We start from the raw sequence: 20,632 nt of genomic DNA on the forward strand, positions 1-20,632 counted from the left end.
TCTGGCAACATGGCGAGCTATGAAGGAAGGGGGACACATCCAATAGAGACATGGGGCACCGTGTAGAACCTGACACACCCTGTAGGTCAGAGCAATGGCACACCATTGGGGACAAGGCGCACCAGGTAGCAAACGGAACATCCATTGAAGGGAAGGGTCAGGCCGGTCTACTGTCTCAATGGCCAAAAGTAATTTCTGAATGAACATGGTCCTCAAAGAACATGGAGGCACGCTAAATATGTGTTACATTGGTCACATCATTACAAGTCAAGTCTTCGTCACCTTCAGGTGCCGCCATCTGAGGTAAGAGAGTGGAACTACTACGTTTCAGGTACTTTGCAGGTCAAATATCAATGCTGCCACCTATTTGTGAGAATAATAACTAGTATTCCCGGCAAATGTGGAAAATATTGACGCTGTTTACTTCTTCGTACATTTTGTACACGTTGTAGTGAGTGTATTGAGGTGAGTTTCAGTCGACTTAAAGTAACCAGACTCGATAATATTAACAACATTCATGAATATCTGCTTAGTTTGGGATAATATATTCATTATTTCAAGGACAATCCTGGCCACCATTTTGGATGGATTTATTAGTGTAAAATCCAATGACGCAGCATCTAAAATTAAAAACAGCACCATAGTCCATAGGCTATACACAAAGTCAAAGAGACTGGAAAATGCAAAGTTTACTGATTTTTCTTCAATTAGGCCTACTGGTCCTAATTTGCATGCAATCTTTATCTAATGCCGTCCTCTTCATGAATTGTGAAGAAGTACTGGTACAATTAAAGCTAATGTTTTGAAATGGGCAGGTCATTTGCTTTTGTTTACATCGAACAGCTGATACATTCTGTTTATCTTCGGAGCTGTCAATCATTTTGTAACCTTTGACATCGATTCCTCATTTTTCTTTATTCCGAGATATCTCATGTCATTTTAAATTTTAGTGATACACATATAACTATTTTTCTATTATATCACATATTTGTTCGAGAAAATGTGAGTTTCATACGGATAAGCAGTATAATAGTTTTTGATTAGGCGTGGTTTGTTGTGTCACATGACCTCAACGTCACCACATTATCGACAGATCCGCCATAGTGTTGTTATCGTGAGCAAGTGTAAATTTGCAATACCTTCCTAAATTCTCCAAATTGATTCATTTCGGGGAGATTCAAGATGTCATCTCCCAGCCCCGGTAAACGTCGAATGGACACTGATGTTATTAAGCTGTATCCTTTGCTACTCTCGTTCGATTTGAGGTTAATTTTTCATTATTTAGGCCTGCTTCATTGGGCCTAACTTCACTTGCATACATGCACAATGTACATGTATGATTGTGCACAACTCATAGTGCAATACACGTCACTGATTTTTTTGCTATGAACATTGGCCCCTTGATTGTGTATCAAGTTTACATTATCAGGTTGTAGGCCTATGGCATTGCCAGATCCCTAAAAAGGTAAATGTATGTTACAGGCGCAGTAGCTGCTTTATTTCTGCAGAGAGTAAATGTGAATGAAAAAAACAGATCATCATGAGCAGACTGATGACAGAGTAGGCCTATGTCACTGAGGTCAGTGAGGATGCAAATGTGACCCGCCACGACAAAATGAGTTGCATGTCGCACAGAAGATGAGCCTAAAATGACACCAGGTCATTATAGAAGAAATCGATGTACTGTCACAAAAGGCAGACGAGACAATAGTGAAATGAACAAACCTGTCAAGCTCGGAGCGACGTGCGACTTGTTTCGTCCTGGCAGGTCACAAATCTTCTGACTCTGAGTGATGAAGCATTAGCAAGGCTTGATGATGAATGAAGCCTGATGAAGCCATTTTTAATGAAAGTCCCAGCCGACGAATGAGAGCAGTAGCAGCTCTGTGACCTGATCTGGTCAAGGTGAAGAACCTAAATTGGTTGAACCAGGTCGTAATGGTGCCTGTTAGGCTGCTATGTCATGAGTATCATGACAATACCAAGGCTGTAGCTAATGCTATCGGAGTATACTGTAAATGATAGCCTGATGTGATTAGACCAATGGCAATGATGGAATCAACTTTAATTTCAGGGTTTTTTAATGTAAGCTTGCTACATGATTCTTGTCTTCTCGGTATGATTCATCAACTCGTCGACTGGCAGGGTAACACTATGAAGTACAATAGGTCTGTGTGACACATCTGTGATCTCACTGCAAGCAACCAGTTATTTTCACATGATTGACAACACTTGTGTTGTATATTGATGTAATCATAACGCAAACACTGAATGAATAAAATAACACCTAGGCCTGTTGTAATTCTGACTTGCCTGGTGTTGTGTTTGCAGGCTTAGGCCTGGGATAGCAGTTTATTTTAGGCTTGGCTATAATCAAGTCATGCTTAATTCCTTATCTTTCATTAATATAAATACAATGGAGTCAAATTGCCTGACCTTGAACAAGAAATTCTGCATTTTGGCTGTCTAGCGTGGTGTATTGGCAGTGCTGCTGACCCATCTGTTTGTTCAGTATTAAGTACCCGGTATTTAGGCCTGAAAATTGTTGTTGTAATTTGTAACTACCTCCATGCTTGAAGCCAATGAAAGTTGATGTTTACATATACTGTCAGTGACAGTGCCATTGCATGAAACTGACAGATTTAAATGGATGTCTCGTGTTTGGTCTTCCTTAACCCTTTCCTTCAGAATCAATAGCAAGCATGAAGTGACCTTACTAAATGGTCTTAACGAGTTCATCGTTAAATTCTTTGGACCAGATGGAAGTGAGTATGACAGCCAAATATTTTGGTCATTTCTACAATTTGTGAATATTTTAGAAAAAAATCATGTCAACATTTTATTTTGGCAGATTTGGTGATTATAAAATTAACACTTATATGTAAAGAGAGAAAAAATACTTTTGAGATTTGTATTTTTGTGTCACAAAATCCATGAAAAGAAGCTACTTTGCAGTCTTTCAGATCAGAAAGATATTTGATTACCAAGTTATCCTTTTCGCTTGCTGACATTTGTATTCATGGGACATGACTCTCTGAGTAGGTGATATTTTTCACATTCAACTGTTTCGTTACTCATGTTGCAAGCAAATATCTTAGGTCGGTTTATATTTCACATATTGGTTTTACCCGACATAGGCTGAGCTCAAAAATCGCCTTTGTGTTTATTTTTCAGGTCCGTATGGTGGAGGAGTTTGGAAAGTGAGAGTTGACCTCCCTGATAGGTATCCCTTCAAATCTCCTTCAATAGGTTAGTATTACCAAATCTAGAGCATATTTCACGTACTTAGATTTTAGAACTGTCTAGTCGTGCATGTGTCAGAGTGGTGCTGTGGTTTAAAGACCAATATTCAGAAGTATAATCAGGGTCTGTTACTTTTGAGGTTGTTGTGTTTGACCCTCCAATGTGGGATAGGGTAAGCCTTCGACTCTCCCAAGTCCAAGGAGAGCAATTAACAGAAGTTTTGCTTTATCCCTAAGGCAATTTCCGAATCTAGGGGCCTGATTGTGTAGCGTTCTCTGCCGCTACCCTGACTATTAGACCCAGCCAAGTATCAACTCTTGCTAGCTTTCAACTTCCTGTACACATACTCATTGTTGCCTTGTCGCTTACATTGCCATGCTGGAGCTAGCCAGTTTTCTTAAGGAGAGTGCCTTGAGCTCATGATATTATTGATTTCTACTTATTTGTTTTCAGGTTTTCTGAACAAGATTTTCCACCCAAACATTGATGAAGCGTAAGTAGCAAGTCAGCCAGTTCATCCTTTAGGATATACTACTTGAAAATTATTTGCTTCCACAACAGTCGGTCAGTCCATGTACATGTGAATATCCGAATACTCTAAGTTTCACCGATCTATTTCTCTGATCAAACAAAATTATCATACAAATAGCATATTTTTGTTTCAGATCTGGGACTGTCTGTCTTGATGTGATCAACCAAGCTTGGACTGCCTTGTATGGTAAATGTTTTGTACTTGACTCCAGACTCAGTGGAGAATGTTGTGGGTTTGAAACTACAGTGTATTTCTGTGGCTTCTAAAGGATCTGAACCCTAATTGATGCCTCGGTCAAGGAAGTTTCTGGTGCTAAAGACCTATCACAAGTGTGATCACTCATGAGGATGGATTACATTCATCCAGTCGAGTTTCGACCTTTTTTTCATGAGGTGAAAATCGGCAAGTAAGTTCACAATCTTAGATCATCTCTCACGCGGGTATATGTTAAAATCTAACATTGTGTTCCATTCATTTCAGATCTCTCGAACATCTTTGAATCTTTTCTGCCACAGCTTCTCTCCTATCCCAACCCAGTTGATCCTCTTAATGGAGATGCTGCTGCATTGTACCTCCACAAACCAGAAGAATACAAAAAGAGGGTCGAAGGTCAGTGACATGCCAAGTCAGTCGGTGCTTGAAAGTGGCATCCTGTGATGAAAGACATGAAAGAACTTCAAGGTGCCATGGTGTATGTCTAGCCCGGAAATCCTATTCGAAACAATCACAGTACAAATACAAATTGGTCAAAATGAGAGCATTTTTGCTGTTGAGTAAATTTTCAAAAAAAGTTTACAATTTATTTTAAAACTTATCGTTTCCTTTTCAGAATATGTTAAAAAATATGCGACCGAGGAGGCAATACGCGAACAAGAAGACCAGTCATCATCAAGTGAGAGCTCTTTGTCAGACTTTTCTGAGAATGAGGCGCAGGACATGGAGTTATAACAAATACACGACTTGTTAATATTTTTTTGTAAATATCTGGAGATATTATTTATCCTGTGGAAATGAATTGAATTCACTTCAAGATGCCTTCCTCAGACCATTTGTTGGCTAATGTTCTCTTTTAAGTGTTCGAGCATTTCAAGCCAAGGTTGGCTGATGTTTCAAAATTACGACATGATAATCATTTTTTACAAACTGAAAGATGTTGACGGGGATATACATGCTTCATCAAGCAACCTATGAATAATCTGATGTCACCAAGTGCTCTTTATCTGTCACTTAAAGAATCTTCTCACGGTGCCAAATTGAATGAATATGCTGGTTTATACGATAAACTCCTCCAAATCTTTTCTCAAATGAATTTGAGGTTAGAGGGGTGTAAAGCACTCCTCACTCCCTCTATTCCACCAGCTACAAAAGATTATTATTGGAAATCTGTACCCCACTCTAGTTGTCAATCGATTGGGCACTGTTATTCTTGAATATTTTTTTTTCATGTGAGGAAGTCATCAGAAATCGAATTGAATCTCATCTCCATGGGTAGTTGTTTTTATATGATATTGAAACAGAATATGTACGCCACACAATGCCGAAATAGGCAAGTGTATTGGCACCTGGCATTTTACTAGACATGTGGAACCTTTTTGGTCTATTACTGAATACAAACTTGAGTGATTATAAACAATACTTGCAGAGTTGTTGTAAATTTCATATTGTGGATTTTAACAACACCAGGGCTCGTTTATTTTTAAGTTCAGTTTGAAAAAACTTGCGGAATATGAAAATGGATTATTATGGAGTAGATACTATATGCCAGTGTTGGTACTTAGTACAGGGATTACTTCACAGACTATATACTGTCTACCAGTGAGTACCGAGTATTTTGTTAATGTGGAAAATGATCGGTACTACCTTAGCATTATGCACAAGAAAGCAGTACAAAGCCTTGGTTACTGTTGTTGGAACATTATAAAGTTCAGGCATCGGTCACGTTGGAAAGGAACTTTTTCTTTTTGTGAATAGTAGATAAAGTTATCCATCATCACTTTTGAGAACAGGGAATCTGATCAGGGGGTAGGGGTTCAGTTGGGTTACACTTGGGTTCAAAAACTGGATGACAACATAAAGCTCAATTAGACTTGGAGCTGGCTTGTATAAAGCTGGAGAGAGTTCCTCACGAATTGTCTTGATCAGGGTCTACCAGTTACCTCATCTAGTACATGTATATGAGCACCTCAGATATGGCACATCACAGCTGCATCTTCAAAGATATTCATCAAATCTTGGAGGTAGAAATTGGAGGCCACGCTGCCACTGGCATCGGTAAGATTCACTGGCTGTTTATTTTATGGATTAACTCCAAAGTCAAAACCTTGATTTTGGGAAAAGAGCAATTATTAATCAGTCTAAAACACTCTTGTGATTTCACCTTGAGGGAAATGTCTCCAGTTTAAGAAGAGGATGAACCAGGAGGATCTTGTGGTTTAGGCCCTACAGCATTTCCGCAAAACTTTCCAGTAATGCTGATTGAAACCTAGTCGTGGGTTTTGTTTTGTTGAAGTATTTATCCAAGTACATGTATACCAAAGAATTCAAGATTAATGGTACACAAAAGTGGTATCAAGATGAATTCAAGATAGATTTTGACACGTTTCATTCACTGTGTCCGTAGGTTTTTTGTGATGTATTTAACCTTTTGCATATGCTTGTATAGAAACAGCCATACACTGTAGTGTGACTTTTTATTGAAAACATAGATTTATTGGTTGTGTGTATAATCCTGTAAATCATATGTATATTGCTCTGCTCGATTATAGGGATTGGTAACTTAAACCAACCTTGTGTGCGTGTAGTTCAGAGTACATGTACACCGATATCAGAAACCTAAAGTATTGTTGTTGTAGAATTTATAGCCAATGGCATAATGTCACATCCATATCTTGCAAAACTGTAAAGGTTAGATAGGATGTTGAATGAAAAATAGTGTACTTTTATGTTCTAATTGCTCGTAAATAATGAATAATACATGTACCAGGGATTTCTTTCATGCTACACGTCTATGTTTCTAGAATATACATGTAGGTTAATAAGATACAGTGAATTGCATGTTTATTTTCCTATTCAGCGCCTTGTGATGGTGGTTCATGAACATGATAAAAGGTGGAGCCAATAATCGGCCTAGTCACTAGCATCTGCCAGCAAGCTGTAGATAATATTTCATACATTGTAACAGCTTGCTGATGTTGATGCCAGCCTCACAAACATTTTATGCCACCAGTGCTGACATCAATATCAAGTATCAGCATTTGCAGAGGTCCTTGTCCTGTTTTCACAACACTGAGAGAAAATTTTAAGTCATTTTTCATAGGGAAAAACTAGAATCACCCTAATGCTTCATTTTGCCAGACTCTTGGTTTATCACTACCTAAATGAGTCGCCGTTCATTTGTACTTTGTGTGTTGTGGCAGGACAAGTTGTTCTCTGGTGATAGTTATACTATGTGATCATCAAGCTTGAAGTTGTGTAATTTTGTTTCATAACATTTATCTGTGTCTTATATTTCTGTTCTTGAAATATGTGTCAGATAAGTTTCTTGGTTTGTTATAGATTGCAAGATTACAATGGCCAATGGTACATGTACAGTGAATTGGAATTACCAAAACTTGGAAAATTGTTGAAGTGAATTTTTAAAAAAGACAAACTTTCTGTAGGTGTATCGAGTTAATATTCATGTACCGGGTGCATATCAGAATATAATCTCTGTACCAGAATCATCAAGCAGTGTTTAAGTTGCTATAATGGCCATACAGTTACTTGCATGATTTTACTTACTTACTGCCAAGAAATCATTTGTAATTTTGAAATCTTCTACAGAGGTGTGACATACTATTTGCTTTAAAGTTAATTTTTACTCAAAAAAGAATATATTATGGAATGATTTTGTTATTGCAGAGCTATGTGTATTTTAAGTATAAGTATAGTGGAAAGCCTTTAATAGTTTAAAATAACCATTACTTGTCTGAGGGTCTTCGAACGGTATTTTTAGTTCCTCCAGACAACACCAGATTTTCCCAGCTACTCTGATGTGTTTTATATGGTTTCTCTGGCCTGGGGTATCCAAATTGAATAACTTTTTCGACTGAGAGGGTGGGGTGGGGTCTTTATGAATAATTGGTGATATTGATCAGATGTAGAGCCTAGCCAACCTGCCGAACTGGTGGATTGTGCATGTAGGCTATTTCAAGTGGAGAAGACGTACATTGCAAATATCTGTACATTTTAACTAATACAAAGTAATGATAATAAAAAGTACAAATGTATCAAAAATATGTGTTGTTTGTTGTGAAAGGCACTGCACAGGTATCAGAATATGTCCACTTTCAAGTTATGAAAGGGGGCAAACAAACTGGAGTCATGTTATGACATCTGATCTAACAATCTGTCATCTCTGAATAGGGATGAGGCAGCATTGACTAGCCTTGTCTCATGTCACCAACAATGCCCAATCTGTCCTCTCTCAAGGAATGGGAGAGAATGAAATAAATGGCCTTCCATATTTCGGCTGATGTCCCAATCTGTCCTCCTTCAAGTAATGCAATTGGAGAGGCGAAAATAACTTCCCTCCTCCCACGTGGCCCTACACCATCTATCCATTGTCAATGAAATGAAGAAGGCAAAGTAGCTGGCCTCCCATGTCGCCTGATATCACAATCGCTCCAATCTAAAGGAATTGGAGAGGGTATAGTAGCTGGCCTCCTCCCATGTCCGCTGATATCACAATCATTTCTCCCTGAAGGAATGGGAGAGGGCATAGTAGCTGGCCTCCTCCCATGTCGGCTGATATCACAATCGTTTCTCCCTGAAGGAATGGGAGAGGGCATAGTAGCTGGCCTCCACCCATGTCGGCTGATATCACAATCATTTCTCCCTGAAGGAATGGGAGAGGGTATAGTAGCTGGCCTCCTCCCATGTCGGCTGATATCACAATCGTTTCTCCCTGAAGGAATGGGAGAGGGCATAGTAGCTGGCCTCCTCCCATGTCGGCTGATATCACAATCGTTTCTCCCTGAAGGAATGGGAGAGGGCATAGTAGCTGGCCTCCACCCATGTCGGCTGATATCACAATCATTTCTCCCTGAAGGAATGGGAGAGGGTATAGTAGCTGGCCTCCTCCCATGTCGGCTGATATCACAATCGTTTCTCCCTGAAGGAATGGGAGAGGGCATAGTAGCTGGCCTCCTCCCATGTCGGCTGATATCACAATCGTTTCTCCCTGAAGGAATGGGAGAGGGCATAGTAGCTGGCCTCCTCCCATGTCGGCTGATATCACAATCGTTTCTCCCAGAAGGAATGGGAGAGGGCGTAGTAGCTGGCCTCCTCCCATGTCGGCTGATATCACAATCGTTTCTCCCAGAAGGAATGGGAGAGGGCATAGTAGCTGGCCTCCTCCCATGTCGGTTGATATCACAATCGTTTCTCCCAGAAGGAATGGGAGAGGGTATAGTAGCTGGCCTCCTCCCATGTCGGCTGATATCACGATCGTTTCTCCCTGAAGGAATGGGAGAGGGCGTAGTAGCTGGCCTCCTCCCATGTCGCCTGATATCACAATCGCTTCTCCCTGAAGGAATGGGAGAGGGCATAGTAGCTGACCTCCTCCCATGTCGCCTGATATCACAATCGTTTCTCCCTGAAGGAATGGGAGAGGGCATAGTAGCTGGCCTCCTCCCATGTCGGCTGATATCACAATCGTTTCTCCCCGAAGGAATGGGAGAGGGCATAGTAGCTGGCCTCCTCCCATGTCGGCTGATATCACAATCGTTTCTCCCGGAAGGAATGGGAGAGGGCATAGTAGCTGGCCTCCTCCCATGTCGGCTGATATCACAATCGTTTCTCCCTGAAGGAATGGGAGAGGGCGTAGTAGCTGGCCTCCTCCCATGTCGGCTGATATCACGATCGTTTCTCCCTGAAGGAATGGGAGAGGGCATAGTAGCTGGCCTCATCCCATGTCGGCTGATATCACAATCGTTTCTCCCTGAAGGAATAGGAGAGGGCGTAGTAGCTGGCCTCCTCCCATGTTGGCTGATATCACGATCGTTTCTCCCTGAAGGAATGGGAGAGGGTATAGTAGCTGGCCTCCTCCCATGTCGGCTGATATCACGATCGCTTCTCCCTAAAGGAATGGGAGAGGGCAAATTAGCTGGCCTCCTCCCATGTCGGCTGATATCACAATCGTTTCTCCCTGAAGGAATGGGATAGGGCATAGTAGCTGGCCTCCTCCCATGTCGGCTGATATCACAATCGTTTCTCCCTGAAGGAATGGGATAGGGCGTAGTAGCTGGCCTCCTCCCATGTCGGCTGATATCACAATCGTTTCTCCCCGAAGGAATGGGAGAGAGTAAAGTAGCTGGCCTCCTCCCATGTCGGCTGATATCACAATCGTTTCTCCCAGAAGGAATGGGATAGGGCGTAGTAGCTGGCCTCCTCTCATGTCGGCTGATATCACAATCGTTTCTCCCTGAAGGAATGGGATAGGGCGTAGTAGCTGTCCTCCTCCCATGTCGGCTGATATCACAATCGTTTCTCCCTGAAGGAATGGGAGAGGGCGTAGTAGCTGGCCTCCTCCCATGTCGGCTGATATCACAATCGTTTCTCCCCGAAGGAATGGGAGAGAGTATAGTAGCTGGCCTCCTCCCATGTCGCCTGATATCACAATCGTTTCCCCCGAAGGAATGGGAGAGGGTATAGTAGCTGGCCTCCTCCCATGTCGGCTGATATCACAATCGTTTCTCCCTGAAGGAATGGGATAGGGCATAGTAGCTGGCCTCCTCCCATGTCGGCTGATATCACAATCGCTTCTCCCTAAAGGAATGGGAGAGGGCAAATTAGCTGGCCTCCTCCCATGTCGGCTGATATCACAATCGTTTCTCCCTGAAGGAATGGGATAGGGCATAGTAGCTGGCCTCCTCCCATGTCGGCTGATATCACAATCGTTTCTCCCCGAAGGAATGGGAGAGGGTATAGTAGCTGGCCTCCTCCCATGTCGGCTGATATCACAATCGTTTCTCCCCGAAGGAATGGGAGAGGGCATAGTAGCTGGCCTCCTCCCATGTCGGCTGATATCACAATCGTTTCTCCCGGAAGGAATGGGAGAGGGCATAGTAGCTGGCCTCCTCCCATGTCGGCTGATATCACAATCGTTTCTCCCTGAAGGAATGGGAGAGGGCGTAGTAGCTGGCCTCCTCCCATGTCGGCTGATATCACGATCGTTTCTCCCTGAAGGAATGGGAGAGGGCATAGTAGCTGGCCTCATCCCATGTCGGCTGATATCACAATCGTTTCTCCCTGAAGGAATAGGAGAGGGCGTAGTAGCTGGCCTCCTCCCATGTTGGCTGATATCACGATCGTTTCTCCCTGAAGGAATGGGAGAGGGTATAGTAGCTGGCCTCCTCCCATGTCGGCTGATATCACAATCGCTCCTATCTAAAGGAATGGGAGAGGGCGTAGTAGCTGGCCTCCTCCCATGTCGGCTGATATCACAATCGTTTCTCCCTGAAGGAATGGGAGAGGGCATAGTAGCTGGCCTCCTCCCATGTCGGCTGATATCACAATCATTTCTCCCTGAAGGAATGGGAGAGGGCATAGTAGCTGGCCTCCTCCCATGTCGGCTGATATCACGATCGCTTCTCCCTAAAGGAATGGGAGAGGGCAAATTAGCTGGCCTCCTCCCATGTCGGCTGATATCACAATCGTTTCTCCCTGAAGGAATGGGATAGGGCATAGTAGCTGGCCTCCTCCCATGTCGGCTGATATCACAATCGTTTCTCCCTGAAGGAATGGGATAGGGCGTAGTAGCTGGCCTCCTCCCATGTCGGCTGATATCACAATCGTTTCTCCCCGAAGGAATGGGAGAGAGTAAAGTAGCTGGCCTCCTCCCATGTCGGCTGATATCACAATCGTTTCTCCCAGAAGGAATGGGATAGGGCGTAGTAGCTGGCCTCCTCTCATGTCGGCTGATATCACAATCGTTTCTCCCTGAAGGAATGGGATAGGGCGTAGTAGCTGGCCTCCTCCCATGTCGGCTGATATCACAATCGTTTCTCCCTGAAGGAATGGGAGAGGGCGTAGTAGCTGGCCTCCTCCCATGTCGGCTGATATCACAATCGTTTCTCCCCGAAGGAATGGGAGAGAGTATAGTAGCTGGCCTCCTCCCATGTCGCCTGATATCACAATCGTTTCCCCCGAAGGAATGGGAGAGGGTATAGTAGCTGGCCTCCTCCCATGTCGGCTGATATCACAATCGTTTCTCCCTGAAGGAATGGGATAGGGCATAGTAGCTGGCCTCCTCCCATGTCGGCTGATATCACAATCGCTTCTCCCTAAAGGAATGGGAGAGGGCAAATTAGCTGGCCTCCTCCCATGTCGGCTGATATCACAATCGTTTCTCCCTGAAGGAATGGGATAGGGCATAGTAGCTGGCCTCCTCCCATGTCGGCTGATATCACAATCGTTTCTCCCCGAAGGAATGGGAGAGGGTATAGTAGCTGGCCTCCTCCCATGTCGGCTGATATCACAATCGTTTCTCCCAGAAGGAATTGGAGAGGACAGAATAACTGGCCTCCTCCCATGTCGGCTGATATCACAATCGCTTCTCCCTGAAGGAATTGGAGAGGACAGAATAACTGGCCCCCTCCCACGTCGCCTGTATGACAATCTATCCTTCCTCAACAAGAAATGGGCGAAGGCGAAGTAACTGGCCTTCTCCCATGTCGCTCGTGACAATCTCTGCTCCCCACAAAGAATGGGAGAGGGCAAAATAACTAGCCCTCTCCCATGTCGCCTGTATGACAATCTGCCCTTCCTCAAGGAAAGGGAGATGGCAAAGTAACTGGCCTACTCCCATGTCATCTGATATCTCAATCTGGCCTCTCAAGGAATCGTCATCACTTTTGTGATGTTGTGTCTGATCAGACATTCACTGGGTTTTTCAGTTCCATTGCATTTTGGAAAAAATTTCTGTCCATATGCCTATTACGTAATCTCAGGATGTACTTGGTTGTGACTGGGTGTACTCATTCCTTGGTCATTTGCTGTTAAGAGAATTTCAAGCACATCAATTGTCTCTGGATGGGCCAGTGTGACGTAGTTTTGGGTTCCTGTTCATTTTGTTTGGTATGTATTAAGTCATAGATCAAGGAGTTCAGTTCCTTCAATGGGTCCATGGGAACAATTCGATAGAAGATAGTTACAAGTCATGTCCATTGGCATTGCAACAGTAAGATCATGTTGTTAGGAAAGTTTCATTTGTAGCAGTCCTTGTACCAAAAGGAGGGACAATGTGTGCAAGATGTACTGGCTCACGGAACAGCCAGGGAAAGGGAAATTCTCTTTTGATGAAAATGCACACTTCTTGAGACATAGAGGGATTTGGCATCCAGACAAATTGGCAATACGAATGACTGATTGGGGGACTGATCTTTGGGATCTGGAAGGTCATCTTGAGAGCCAGTTGAGTTGGTAGTGCATCCAAGAATACCAAACTCACAAACTCAGGCACTTCTTCATCATGCAAGCTTCAACACAAAAAGAAAACATTTATTTGCAGTTTTTAACATTTATTTCACAGGTTTATTTCCTGCTGTACTGGAATGTTTGCTGACAGGTTAAACAGCTGGTTGTTGACAAAACAGCTACAGAGGTAGAGGTAACACATTTTGATTATTGCTGCATATTCGAAGGAAATAGGCTGCCAAAGAAAGAGAGCTCTTAGGCCAGGTTAGCATAGAAGTGAAGCTCCAAGGCCTGGTTTACAAAGGAATGATCTTATCATGTTCTTAAGTGAAAGAAAGAATTTCAAATTTACTTGAGTACCTATGCAGCATGTATCCATGGAATGAAATCATGGAATGGAACTGGAAGTCAAGAAATCATGACACATGCCCAGATCACATCAATGTACCGTACTGTAAACTCAGCCTTTGACAAATTGGAGTTTCTGTGCCAGTTTGATGTTCTTAGTTCAATTAAAGGAACACCAGACTTTGAACTAAGAATTTTTCTGTGCATGAAACATGAAGATTATTTCTGAAGTAAAAAATTATTTTCTCAGCTAGATCATCTTAGATTTTATTAGTTATCTTATTTAATAAGGGCACTTTATATCAACCCTGTTGAGTGCAAGTAATTTCAAATATGACAATTATACAGCAGTGCTAGTGCAATGAAATTGTCTAAATATGGAGAAATCTGGAGATCCCAGATTAATCAGGTATTATGATATCCAACTAAAATGGTAAGACAAAAGAAACAAGTATGATAATGGGTTAACATTTCCACCAAGAACTTAACTTAAATGCAATAACAGATGCCATTGTACATGTGTATATACAAGATTTACAAAATAGTCCCGTCTCCACACATTTTGCTAGTATCAAAAGTTAAAAATTAGTTAGGTAAATTTACATATGAAGTGAGAAGATGATGGTCATTTAACTATGTACAAGATGAGTGTAAAAATGTCAAGCATTCGATTCTGTTAGTTAAAATTTAAGTAGTCTCCAATATATGCCAGGATTTTTACAATGTCTTGATTATGCAAAACTGTTCAGTTGAAAAAATGATGATCAGACGTCAAGTTTGAAAATAGCAAATCTGCACAATGTGTTACCATTCCAGTTAAATCCGATTTCTTATCTTTTTTCAGTTACAAGGTATTTCTAGGAAAAACTTCCATACAGCATCGACTAGACACAGCATATATTTTTATTGTGAATGAATTCAGCTTTTTAAAAGAATGCAAAACCTGCCCTATTTAACACAAACTTTTTTTTGGTCGATTGCCAATTATTAGCCATTAAATTTTTTACAATTTTTTCTTTAAAACTTCTAGTCAATTCCTTGCCAAAATAAATAATTCAAATCCTGAAACAAAGTTTTTATTTAAAATTGTGTTATGTGGCAGTGGTGTAAATTCTCTGCAAAATTGGTATCCAGGGACTTCTGCCAAACTTTTATTCAACACACTGATAAACTGGAAGGTCTCCAGTATAATGCTCCAACCACATCCTGCGGAAACTATGTTTCAAAGTGCAGAATGGCCGTCAAATGTTTTTCAAGTGGAGACACCTTAGGACTGTAACTGTAAGCACAAATGCAGATGCAGTACACAGTCCTGAATTTATGCAAAATAGTACTTGTATCTACTGTTGCCGATGTTACAATTTCAATTTACAAGAGAACAGAACAAAAGCTTTTCTCCCATCATGATCAGTGTGATACTGGTTCACTACAGTCAATGTTAAGTCTGCTCAAATAGCAAGAACTCCTTCCATATCCAACATTCGTACAAATACACACATATTACAATGGGCCACAAGATGCATGAGGCAACGGGAGTCATTATGTGATGAAACTCCCAACTTTACATAACACTACATTGCTCCACATCACCCTATACTTGACACCTGAAGCCCAGCAGTTCACAACACATTCACATACAAAAAACGACTTGTTGATGACACTTAATGAAATAAATGTTTAAACTTTTTTGCTCTTAGAAAAGTCCAGGGGATCCATTTCGCTCGAACTTGATGAATCACTACTCTTCTCAAAGACAGACTCTCCTTCTGCCTGCTCTCCATGAGGCAGACTACTCACACTTGAACGAACACTCCGATTCGATAGACTTCGCTTCAAGGCAGAAGCTAGACTTTTCGTTGAAGACCTCAAGCTTCTTCTCCTCTCACTAACAACATTCACAGCCTCCATCACCTCTGAATGCAGACTTTTCTGACTGGATCTCGAATCGCTTCTCTTCAATCTGCAGTCTCCGCCCTGATCGTTTTCCATTGGTAGACAAGAGTCTTCCATAGGTAGACAAGATTCGTCCAGATCGATTGCATCATTCACAAAACTCATATCCATTTTTTGTTCTTCAGTGTCGTCTTCTACTACATCGTTCACATCCGTTTTTGGCGTCGCCATTTTCGCTGCAACCGGCATTGCCTCCTTTATCGCCAGCTGGAGACAGTTCAACCACTGCTTCTTGTCATGTTCATCCCTTGCCTGTAAGGTATGGGTGTAGCCTTTTCCAGACTGTATCGTGGAAGAAACACGAAATACATATTTGCCTAAAAGGGAAAAAAGTAGTTCAATGACGTGTTCTTGTGATGAAAGCGAAACAAAGAAGGATGATGGTGGCTCTGTGCCTTTTACTGTCCCAGGCCTTTAATCTCTTTACAATATAATTGGATACCACAGAGGACCTCTGGGATATCAAGGAGCTGCCCATACAGCAGAACAGCGTGGCAATTAGAGTAGGATTCAAACCCACGATCATTGGGAAATAAGCTGGAGAGCCAGCACACCTCTGCATATGAGAATGGAGTGAACTTACTTCCTTGTCCCTGACCAAGCATGTTTCTAAATGACCCCATCTTGACTTCACCGTCCTTCAGGTCTTCAACGATCAGTTCAGACAACGGCAAGGGATACCGATAGACCTGGTAACACTGACGATCGTGACGGGTTGTTGGCCGTGTTAATACCATCACCTTCTTGAACACAAACACGGTCAGTTTCTGGAAATGACAGGCAGAAATTCAAATCTCAATCCTGAATCAAATTACCTGGTTTACTATAATTCATTTTTTGATTTCTTCCTCTATGATTGATATCACGGTCTCTTAACAAGTTACCCAAACATTCCAAATAAGTTGTTTCAGCTTCATTGCTGATCATCTTTCAACATTGATATTCTGGATCTTCACTTGAAGATAAAAATGCAAGACAGTAGACTTAGACTAGAGCACACAGCTACTGTATCAAAAATAGATTTCATGAGCACACCGAGGGGTTTGGTCAGCCTAACTTACCGTTCCCCGACTGTTCCTTAGCACCCCATCACACAACAGAACCTTGGCTTCATCAATTAAAGGATGACGCTGAGACTCCTCCAAAAAGTCCAAACGGTCCCGGTGGAAATTACATTTTGCCTCTCCAGCTTTTTCGTCAACTTCACGAATGATGGCCTCAACACTATCAATAGCCTGCTGCAGTCTTTGTATATCCGCATGAGATTCGGGCGTACGTTTCTGAATGTTTTTCAACAGTAACGGATACTTCACAAGGCGATTCCTCGGCAGGTCAAGAAATGTCCACAAGTCCAGTTTCCGACTGAAACTCGATTCCTGGCACCGTTGGAGAAAATCGTGAATCCGTTTGTCGTTTTTCTTCTCGTCCAGCAAAGCTTTGGCGTAGATTTGATTAGCACAATAGGGAATGTATGAATGTAGGTTTGGCAGCCAGTCGAGCAGGACTTCTCCCACTCCTTCTGTTGATCCATCTGGCTGGCGCTGGCTGATTAGGCTCATCACCAGGTCTGCAAATGAAAGGAAAATTGAATGGTTTTCTGCAAGATGTGATATCACAAGAGACAATCCAATTCTTTAGGGACAAGTCATCTTGGGACTGCTGTAAAAAACCTGTGAGTGTCTGATGAACTAAGATGACCTCCTTGATGAATTGGTGTAAAATCACCAACCAAGAAAAACTTTCATAGTGCCAAATTGGTGTCAAATGCTCGACTGTTGTTTCCACAGCCATTAGCCTATACACAACAGTGATAGCAAAAGATGTCTCGCTATAAAATGAATATACAAGTATCATGTGTACCTTGGTGTATTGGGACCAATGTCTCAATCACACTGAATATCTGATGAAGTTCACTCTCTGTCATCAAACCGAGCGTCTTCAGTGAGTTGTAATATGTCTGAAAGTACAGAAACACAAGACCGGATAACAAAGGTGGTACGATTTTTTACATTTATCCTAGCTGTCTTTAAGATTTGGACAGAAATGCCCCTTTTTGAAACAGAGAGTTGATTACAGATAGCCCAACCAGTATGATTTGATAATTTACGACAGGAACTCAGTCCTAAATTTCTTACCTCCTTTATCATCTGTAAGTCATGCACCAAATCATTCTCTCCTTCATACAACTCAAATATGGCCTGAAATACAACAAGCATGTATTTCAAATGAACTGATAAATAACAAATTTAAAAGAACTCAGTTTTTTTCCCGAACTAACTTTCCAACAAGGACAATGCCATTGGCCACTGTGACCCTTAGTTCCAGGTGAAACGCAGGACTGGTGAGCACCCAAATACATTGTATGTCTATCAACTTGAATCACCACAATGACAACAAAATGAACGAGAAAGGTGTCAACAAAATGCTGAGCACAGAAGAGAACATTGCTAAGCTTACATTTTGACGTTTGATCTGCATCTCACTGAACACATTCGAAACATTCCCTTCAACCGTCTCCTGCCAGAGTTTACTAGGTCGTCGCTTTGAAGGTGTTGGTTGCGGCTTCTTATAAGATACGGCATTCTGGGATAGATTTTTTGCCGGAGAGAGTATATTCTTAAAACTCAATGATCTCTGGAATAAAACATATACATGACGTAAATACTTCAGTGATGACACACGATTACAAGTGCCTCATGCACATCAGAAAGCTTTTGGTCGCCTGAAAAGTAGAAATAGAGTAAGACAGGTTTTATGTTTTTACCTACCCAAGGTGACGCAGGTATATCTCGCAAGGGGCCGGTATTTGATGTTGTAAAAATGGCCCTGGCTGTTTTCCTCGAAACTGCCTATTATTGTTTCTTACCCCTACCTTGACAACTTGAGCACACATGTACACTTTCTGTTCAGCATTAGTTGTAGTGAAGATGGTTTTTAGCGCAGCAAACTGCTCTTTGCAGCAAAAAGATTGTTGAACCATGATGGTCAAACACACACATTCAGAATAGCACACAACTGTATGAATCTCTTGTGACTCCAGTCCCAATATCAAGTCAGACTGACAAGTGATCCTACTTCATTCATAACTCAAGCACATCTGAAATGCCAATCTCTGACTCCACACAGATGGTTTGTAGAACACACTTCAATAGCCACATTATTGTTCACAGCTCTGGCTTGGTTGTTTGGCCCTGGAGTCACGCCCATTCAAGCAAATTATTAGGCTTCAAAGAAACTACAATAGCAATGAGTGCCAAGTTAAATACCAACAATGCCAACCAGCAGAATTAGTAGTTATGGGGTGACCATATCAATTCACAATGTGCCAAGAAGAAATCATACAAGTGTGACCAATTATTGCATGACCAGAGGTCTGTTTATGTAATTGTAAATAAAACGTTTTCGTACTACAAAATTACTTGTAAAAACTAAGCTCTGTTGCCAGTGAATAGCCAGAGGTATATTTCTATCTTGAGTGAGTTCTATCACCTGTTCATGGTGACTTTTGATTGTGTTGTCCCGAAATATACATGATGAGTACAACACACTCACTTTAAAGATAAGCAGGAGTGCCGATTCTTCAACTATTAGGCAAAACAGGAGGCTACCTGAGAGTATTCCCAGCAAGTAATGAGGCAACGACAAGTCGGCAGCTAACTTTTTGTCATCACAGGGCTGAAGACAAATAAAATTGCCATCAACTAATACATGTAATATCGAATGCTGACAAAGAAGAAGACGCAAAGGCAACTGTATGAGGGAGGAGTATCAACATTCATTAACAAAAATATCTTTACCTGAAGCGACTGTCCAATCTTCTTCCCCACAGGTCTGACGGGGGAGAATATGTTTGCGAGGGATGCTACCCGTGATAGTGATTTTCTCAACCTCTTTCCAGCCGAGTCCTACAATAATGAAAGATTACTATTACCACTGTGCATTGTAAAAGTTCAGCGAATCTGAAATTCAATGTAGAGTAAATTACATTATAATATGTAAGGTAATTCTGAGCGATCCAGCAAAAAGTAGCCAACTCAAGTACAGGCGACATTCATGCACATGTAATGTGTTGTTGTATAAAAAATAATTTTCCACTTACTTTGTAAGAGATATCAAAGCTCTGTACACTCAAGGTATCCGCATCTTGCTCTTTATTTCGCTTCCTTTTCCGCTGAAATAAAAGATTTCTGTTAATATCCAGCTGTAGGTTTCGATATCTACAGGCATTTTGAAACTGACAAGCCTGATGTATTGAACCCCAAGGTATGGCATGGCTTAACCCGGCTGCCAGAGAGGAATTGATTTTTTATGGACCATTGGCTGGCGCGTTGGCCCTGAAAGCTGTAAGTTAGGACAGTATTGAGCGGGCTCATGAACCAAATTTGAATATCCTACTCACTGCAGAAAGTGTAAGTTCCAGGCCAGCAGGACTCCTAAAGTCATTGAAGACATCTGGTGGCGGTGTTGTAAATGATTTCCTGCACAAGAAAAAGAGATGAATAAAGAAATATTTACAAAAACGGCAATGATATTATGTACCGGTACAGCGATAAAAATATATCAGGAGACGTCACGACATTGCGCATTGAGCTTGTCAGTGTCATCATTGCAATCCGGTTCAATAACAATCACGGGCATGGAAGCCTCATAGTCATGTGAACATACAGAACTAGGCCCACATAATCAATGTTGCCCAATAAAACCGCACAAATTTGCAGTTACTGCACCCCGACGCCGCAGGGCATTTTTCTAATCTCTCAACGACAATTTTCTCCATTTTAGCACCAGTTTTCTCACCTTCTGGGCCTTAATCGTGGTGATATATCATTTATATCTTCCATAAAACTGTTCTCCATTATTTCATTATTATAAAAACGCTTTCAGCCTGGAGTTATGTAATTAAATAGGGCAGGATTATGCAAAATATGAAGGGGAATTATTACAAAATCGGGAAAGTTTTAAAAACACCGCAAATCCACTACAATAATTTTTAGCCAATCAGAATAGAGCAAATCAGGAGGCTATGGAGCGCCATACCCAACAACCTATACAGGGTGGGACAATCACCCTGCAGTGCCATTATGACACTTATTGCCACTC

General features: G+C 41.8%; 2 protein-coding genes across 3 annotated transcripts; one reads left to right on the forward strand and one right to left on the reverse strand.

The window, feature by feature from the left end:
* The first annotated feature begins 484 nt into the window (after positions 1–484).
* On the forward strand, positions 485–5,410 carry LOC135491025 (ubiquitin-conjugating enzyme E2 H). The gene is made up of 7 exons (XM_064776649.1): positions 485–1,235; positions 2,689–2,765; positions 3,175–3,249; positions 3,697–3,736; positions 3,909–3,961; positions 4,256–4,384; positions 4,605–5,410. The coding sequence occupies exons 1-7, from the start codon at positions 1,183–1,185 to the stop codon at positions 4,721–4,723; spliced, it is 546 nt and encodes a 181-aa protein (XP_064632719.1). The 5' UTR covers positions 485–1,182; the 3' UTR covers positions 4,724–5,410.
* Positions 5,411–13,327: 7,917 nt separating this feature from the next.
* On the reverse strand, positions 13,328–20,505 carry LOC135490619 (rho guanine nucleotide exchange factor 3-like). 2 transcript variants are annotated; one of them, XM_064775889.1, is made up of 10 exons: positions 20,330–20,505; positions 19,932–20,010; positions 19,632–19,703; positions 19,330–19,437; positions 17,990–18,166; positions 17,668–17,730; positions 17,393–17,489; positions 16,594–17,099; positions 16,116–16,299; positions 13,328–15,849 (listed from the first exon to the last, which is right to left on the reverse strand). In XM_064775889.1, exons 1-10 carry the CDS (start codon positions 20,386–20,388, stop codon positions 15,257–15,259), a joined length of 1,938 nt encoding a protein of 645 aa, XP_064631959.1. In that variant the 5' UTR covers positions 20,389–20,505; the 3' UTR covers positions 13,328–15,256. The 2 variants fall into 2 exon arrangements, with proteins under 2 accessions (XP_064631959.1, XP_064631960.1); XM_064775890.1 differs by lacking the exons at positions 19,330–19,437; positions 19,632–19,703; positions 19,932–20,010; positions 20,330–20,505 and adding an exon at positions 18,608–18,637.
* Positions 20,506–20,632: the final 127 nt, after the last annotated feature.

Source organism: Lineus longissimus, chromosome 7 (genome assembly GCF_910592395.1).
Source record: "Lineus longissimus chromosome 7, tnLinLong1.2, whole genome shotgun sequence".
NCBI lineage: Eukaryota > Metazoa > Nemertea > Pilidiophora > Heteronemertea > Lineidae > Lineus > Lineus longissimus.

Bases quoted from the DNA above. Each gene is read 5' to 3' on its own strand.
- LOC135491025 (XM_064776649.1), top strand. From the start codon at position 1,183: ATGTCATCTCCCAGCCCCGGTAAACGTCGAATGGACACTGATGTTATT. The intron at 1,236-2,688 runs GTATCCTTTGCT...CCTTTCCTTCAG, and splicing joins GACACTGATGTTATTAAGCT to AATCAATAGCAAGCATGAAG. The intron at 3,737-3,908 runs GTAAGTAGCAAG...TTTTTGTTTCAG, and splicing joins CACCCAAACATTGATGAAGC to ATCTGGGACTGTCTGTCTTG.
- LOC135490619 (XM_064775889.1), bottom strand. From the start codon at position 20,388: ATGGAGAACAGTTTTATGGAAGATATAAATGATATATCACCACGATTA. The intron at 19,704-19,931 runs GTGAGTAGGATA...CTTTTATTTCAG, and splicing joins TGGAACTTACACTTTCTGCA to CGGAAAAGGAAGCGAAATAA. The intron at 18,167-19,329 runs GTAAAGATATTT...GTTTTATTCCAG, and splicing joins AGATTGGACAGTCGCTTCAG to AGATCATTGAGTTTTAAGAA.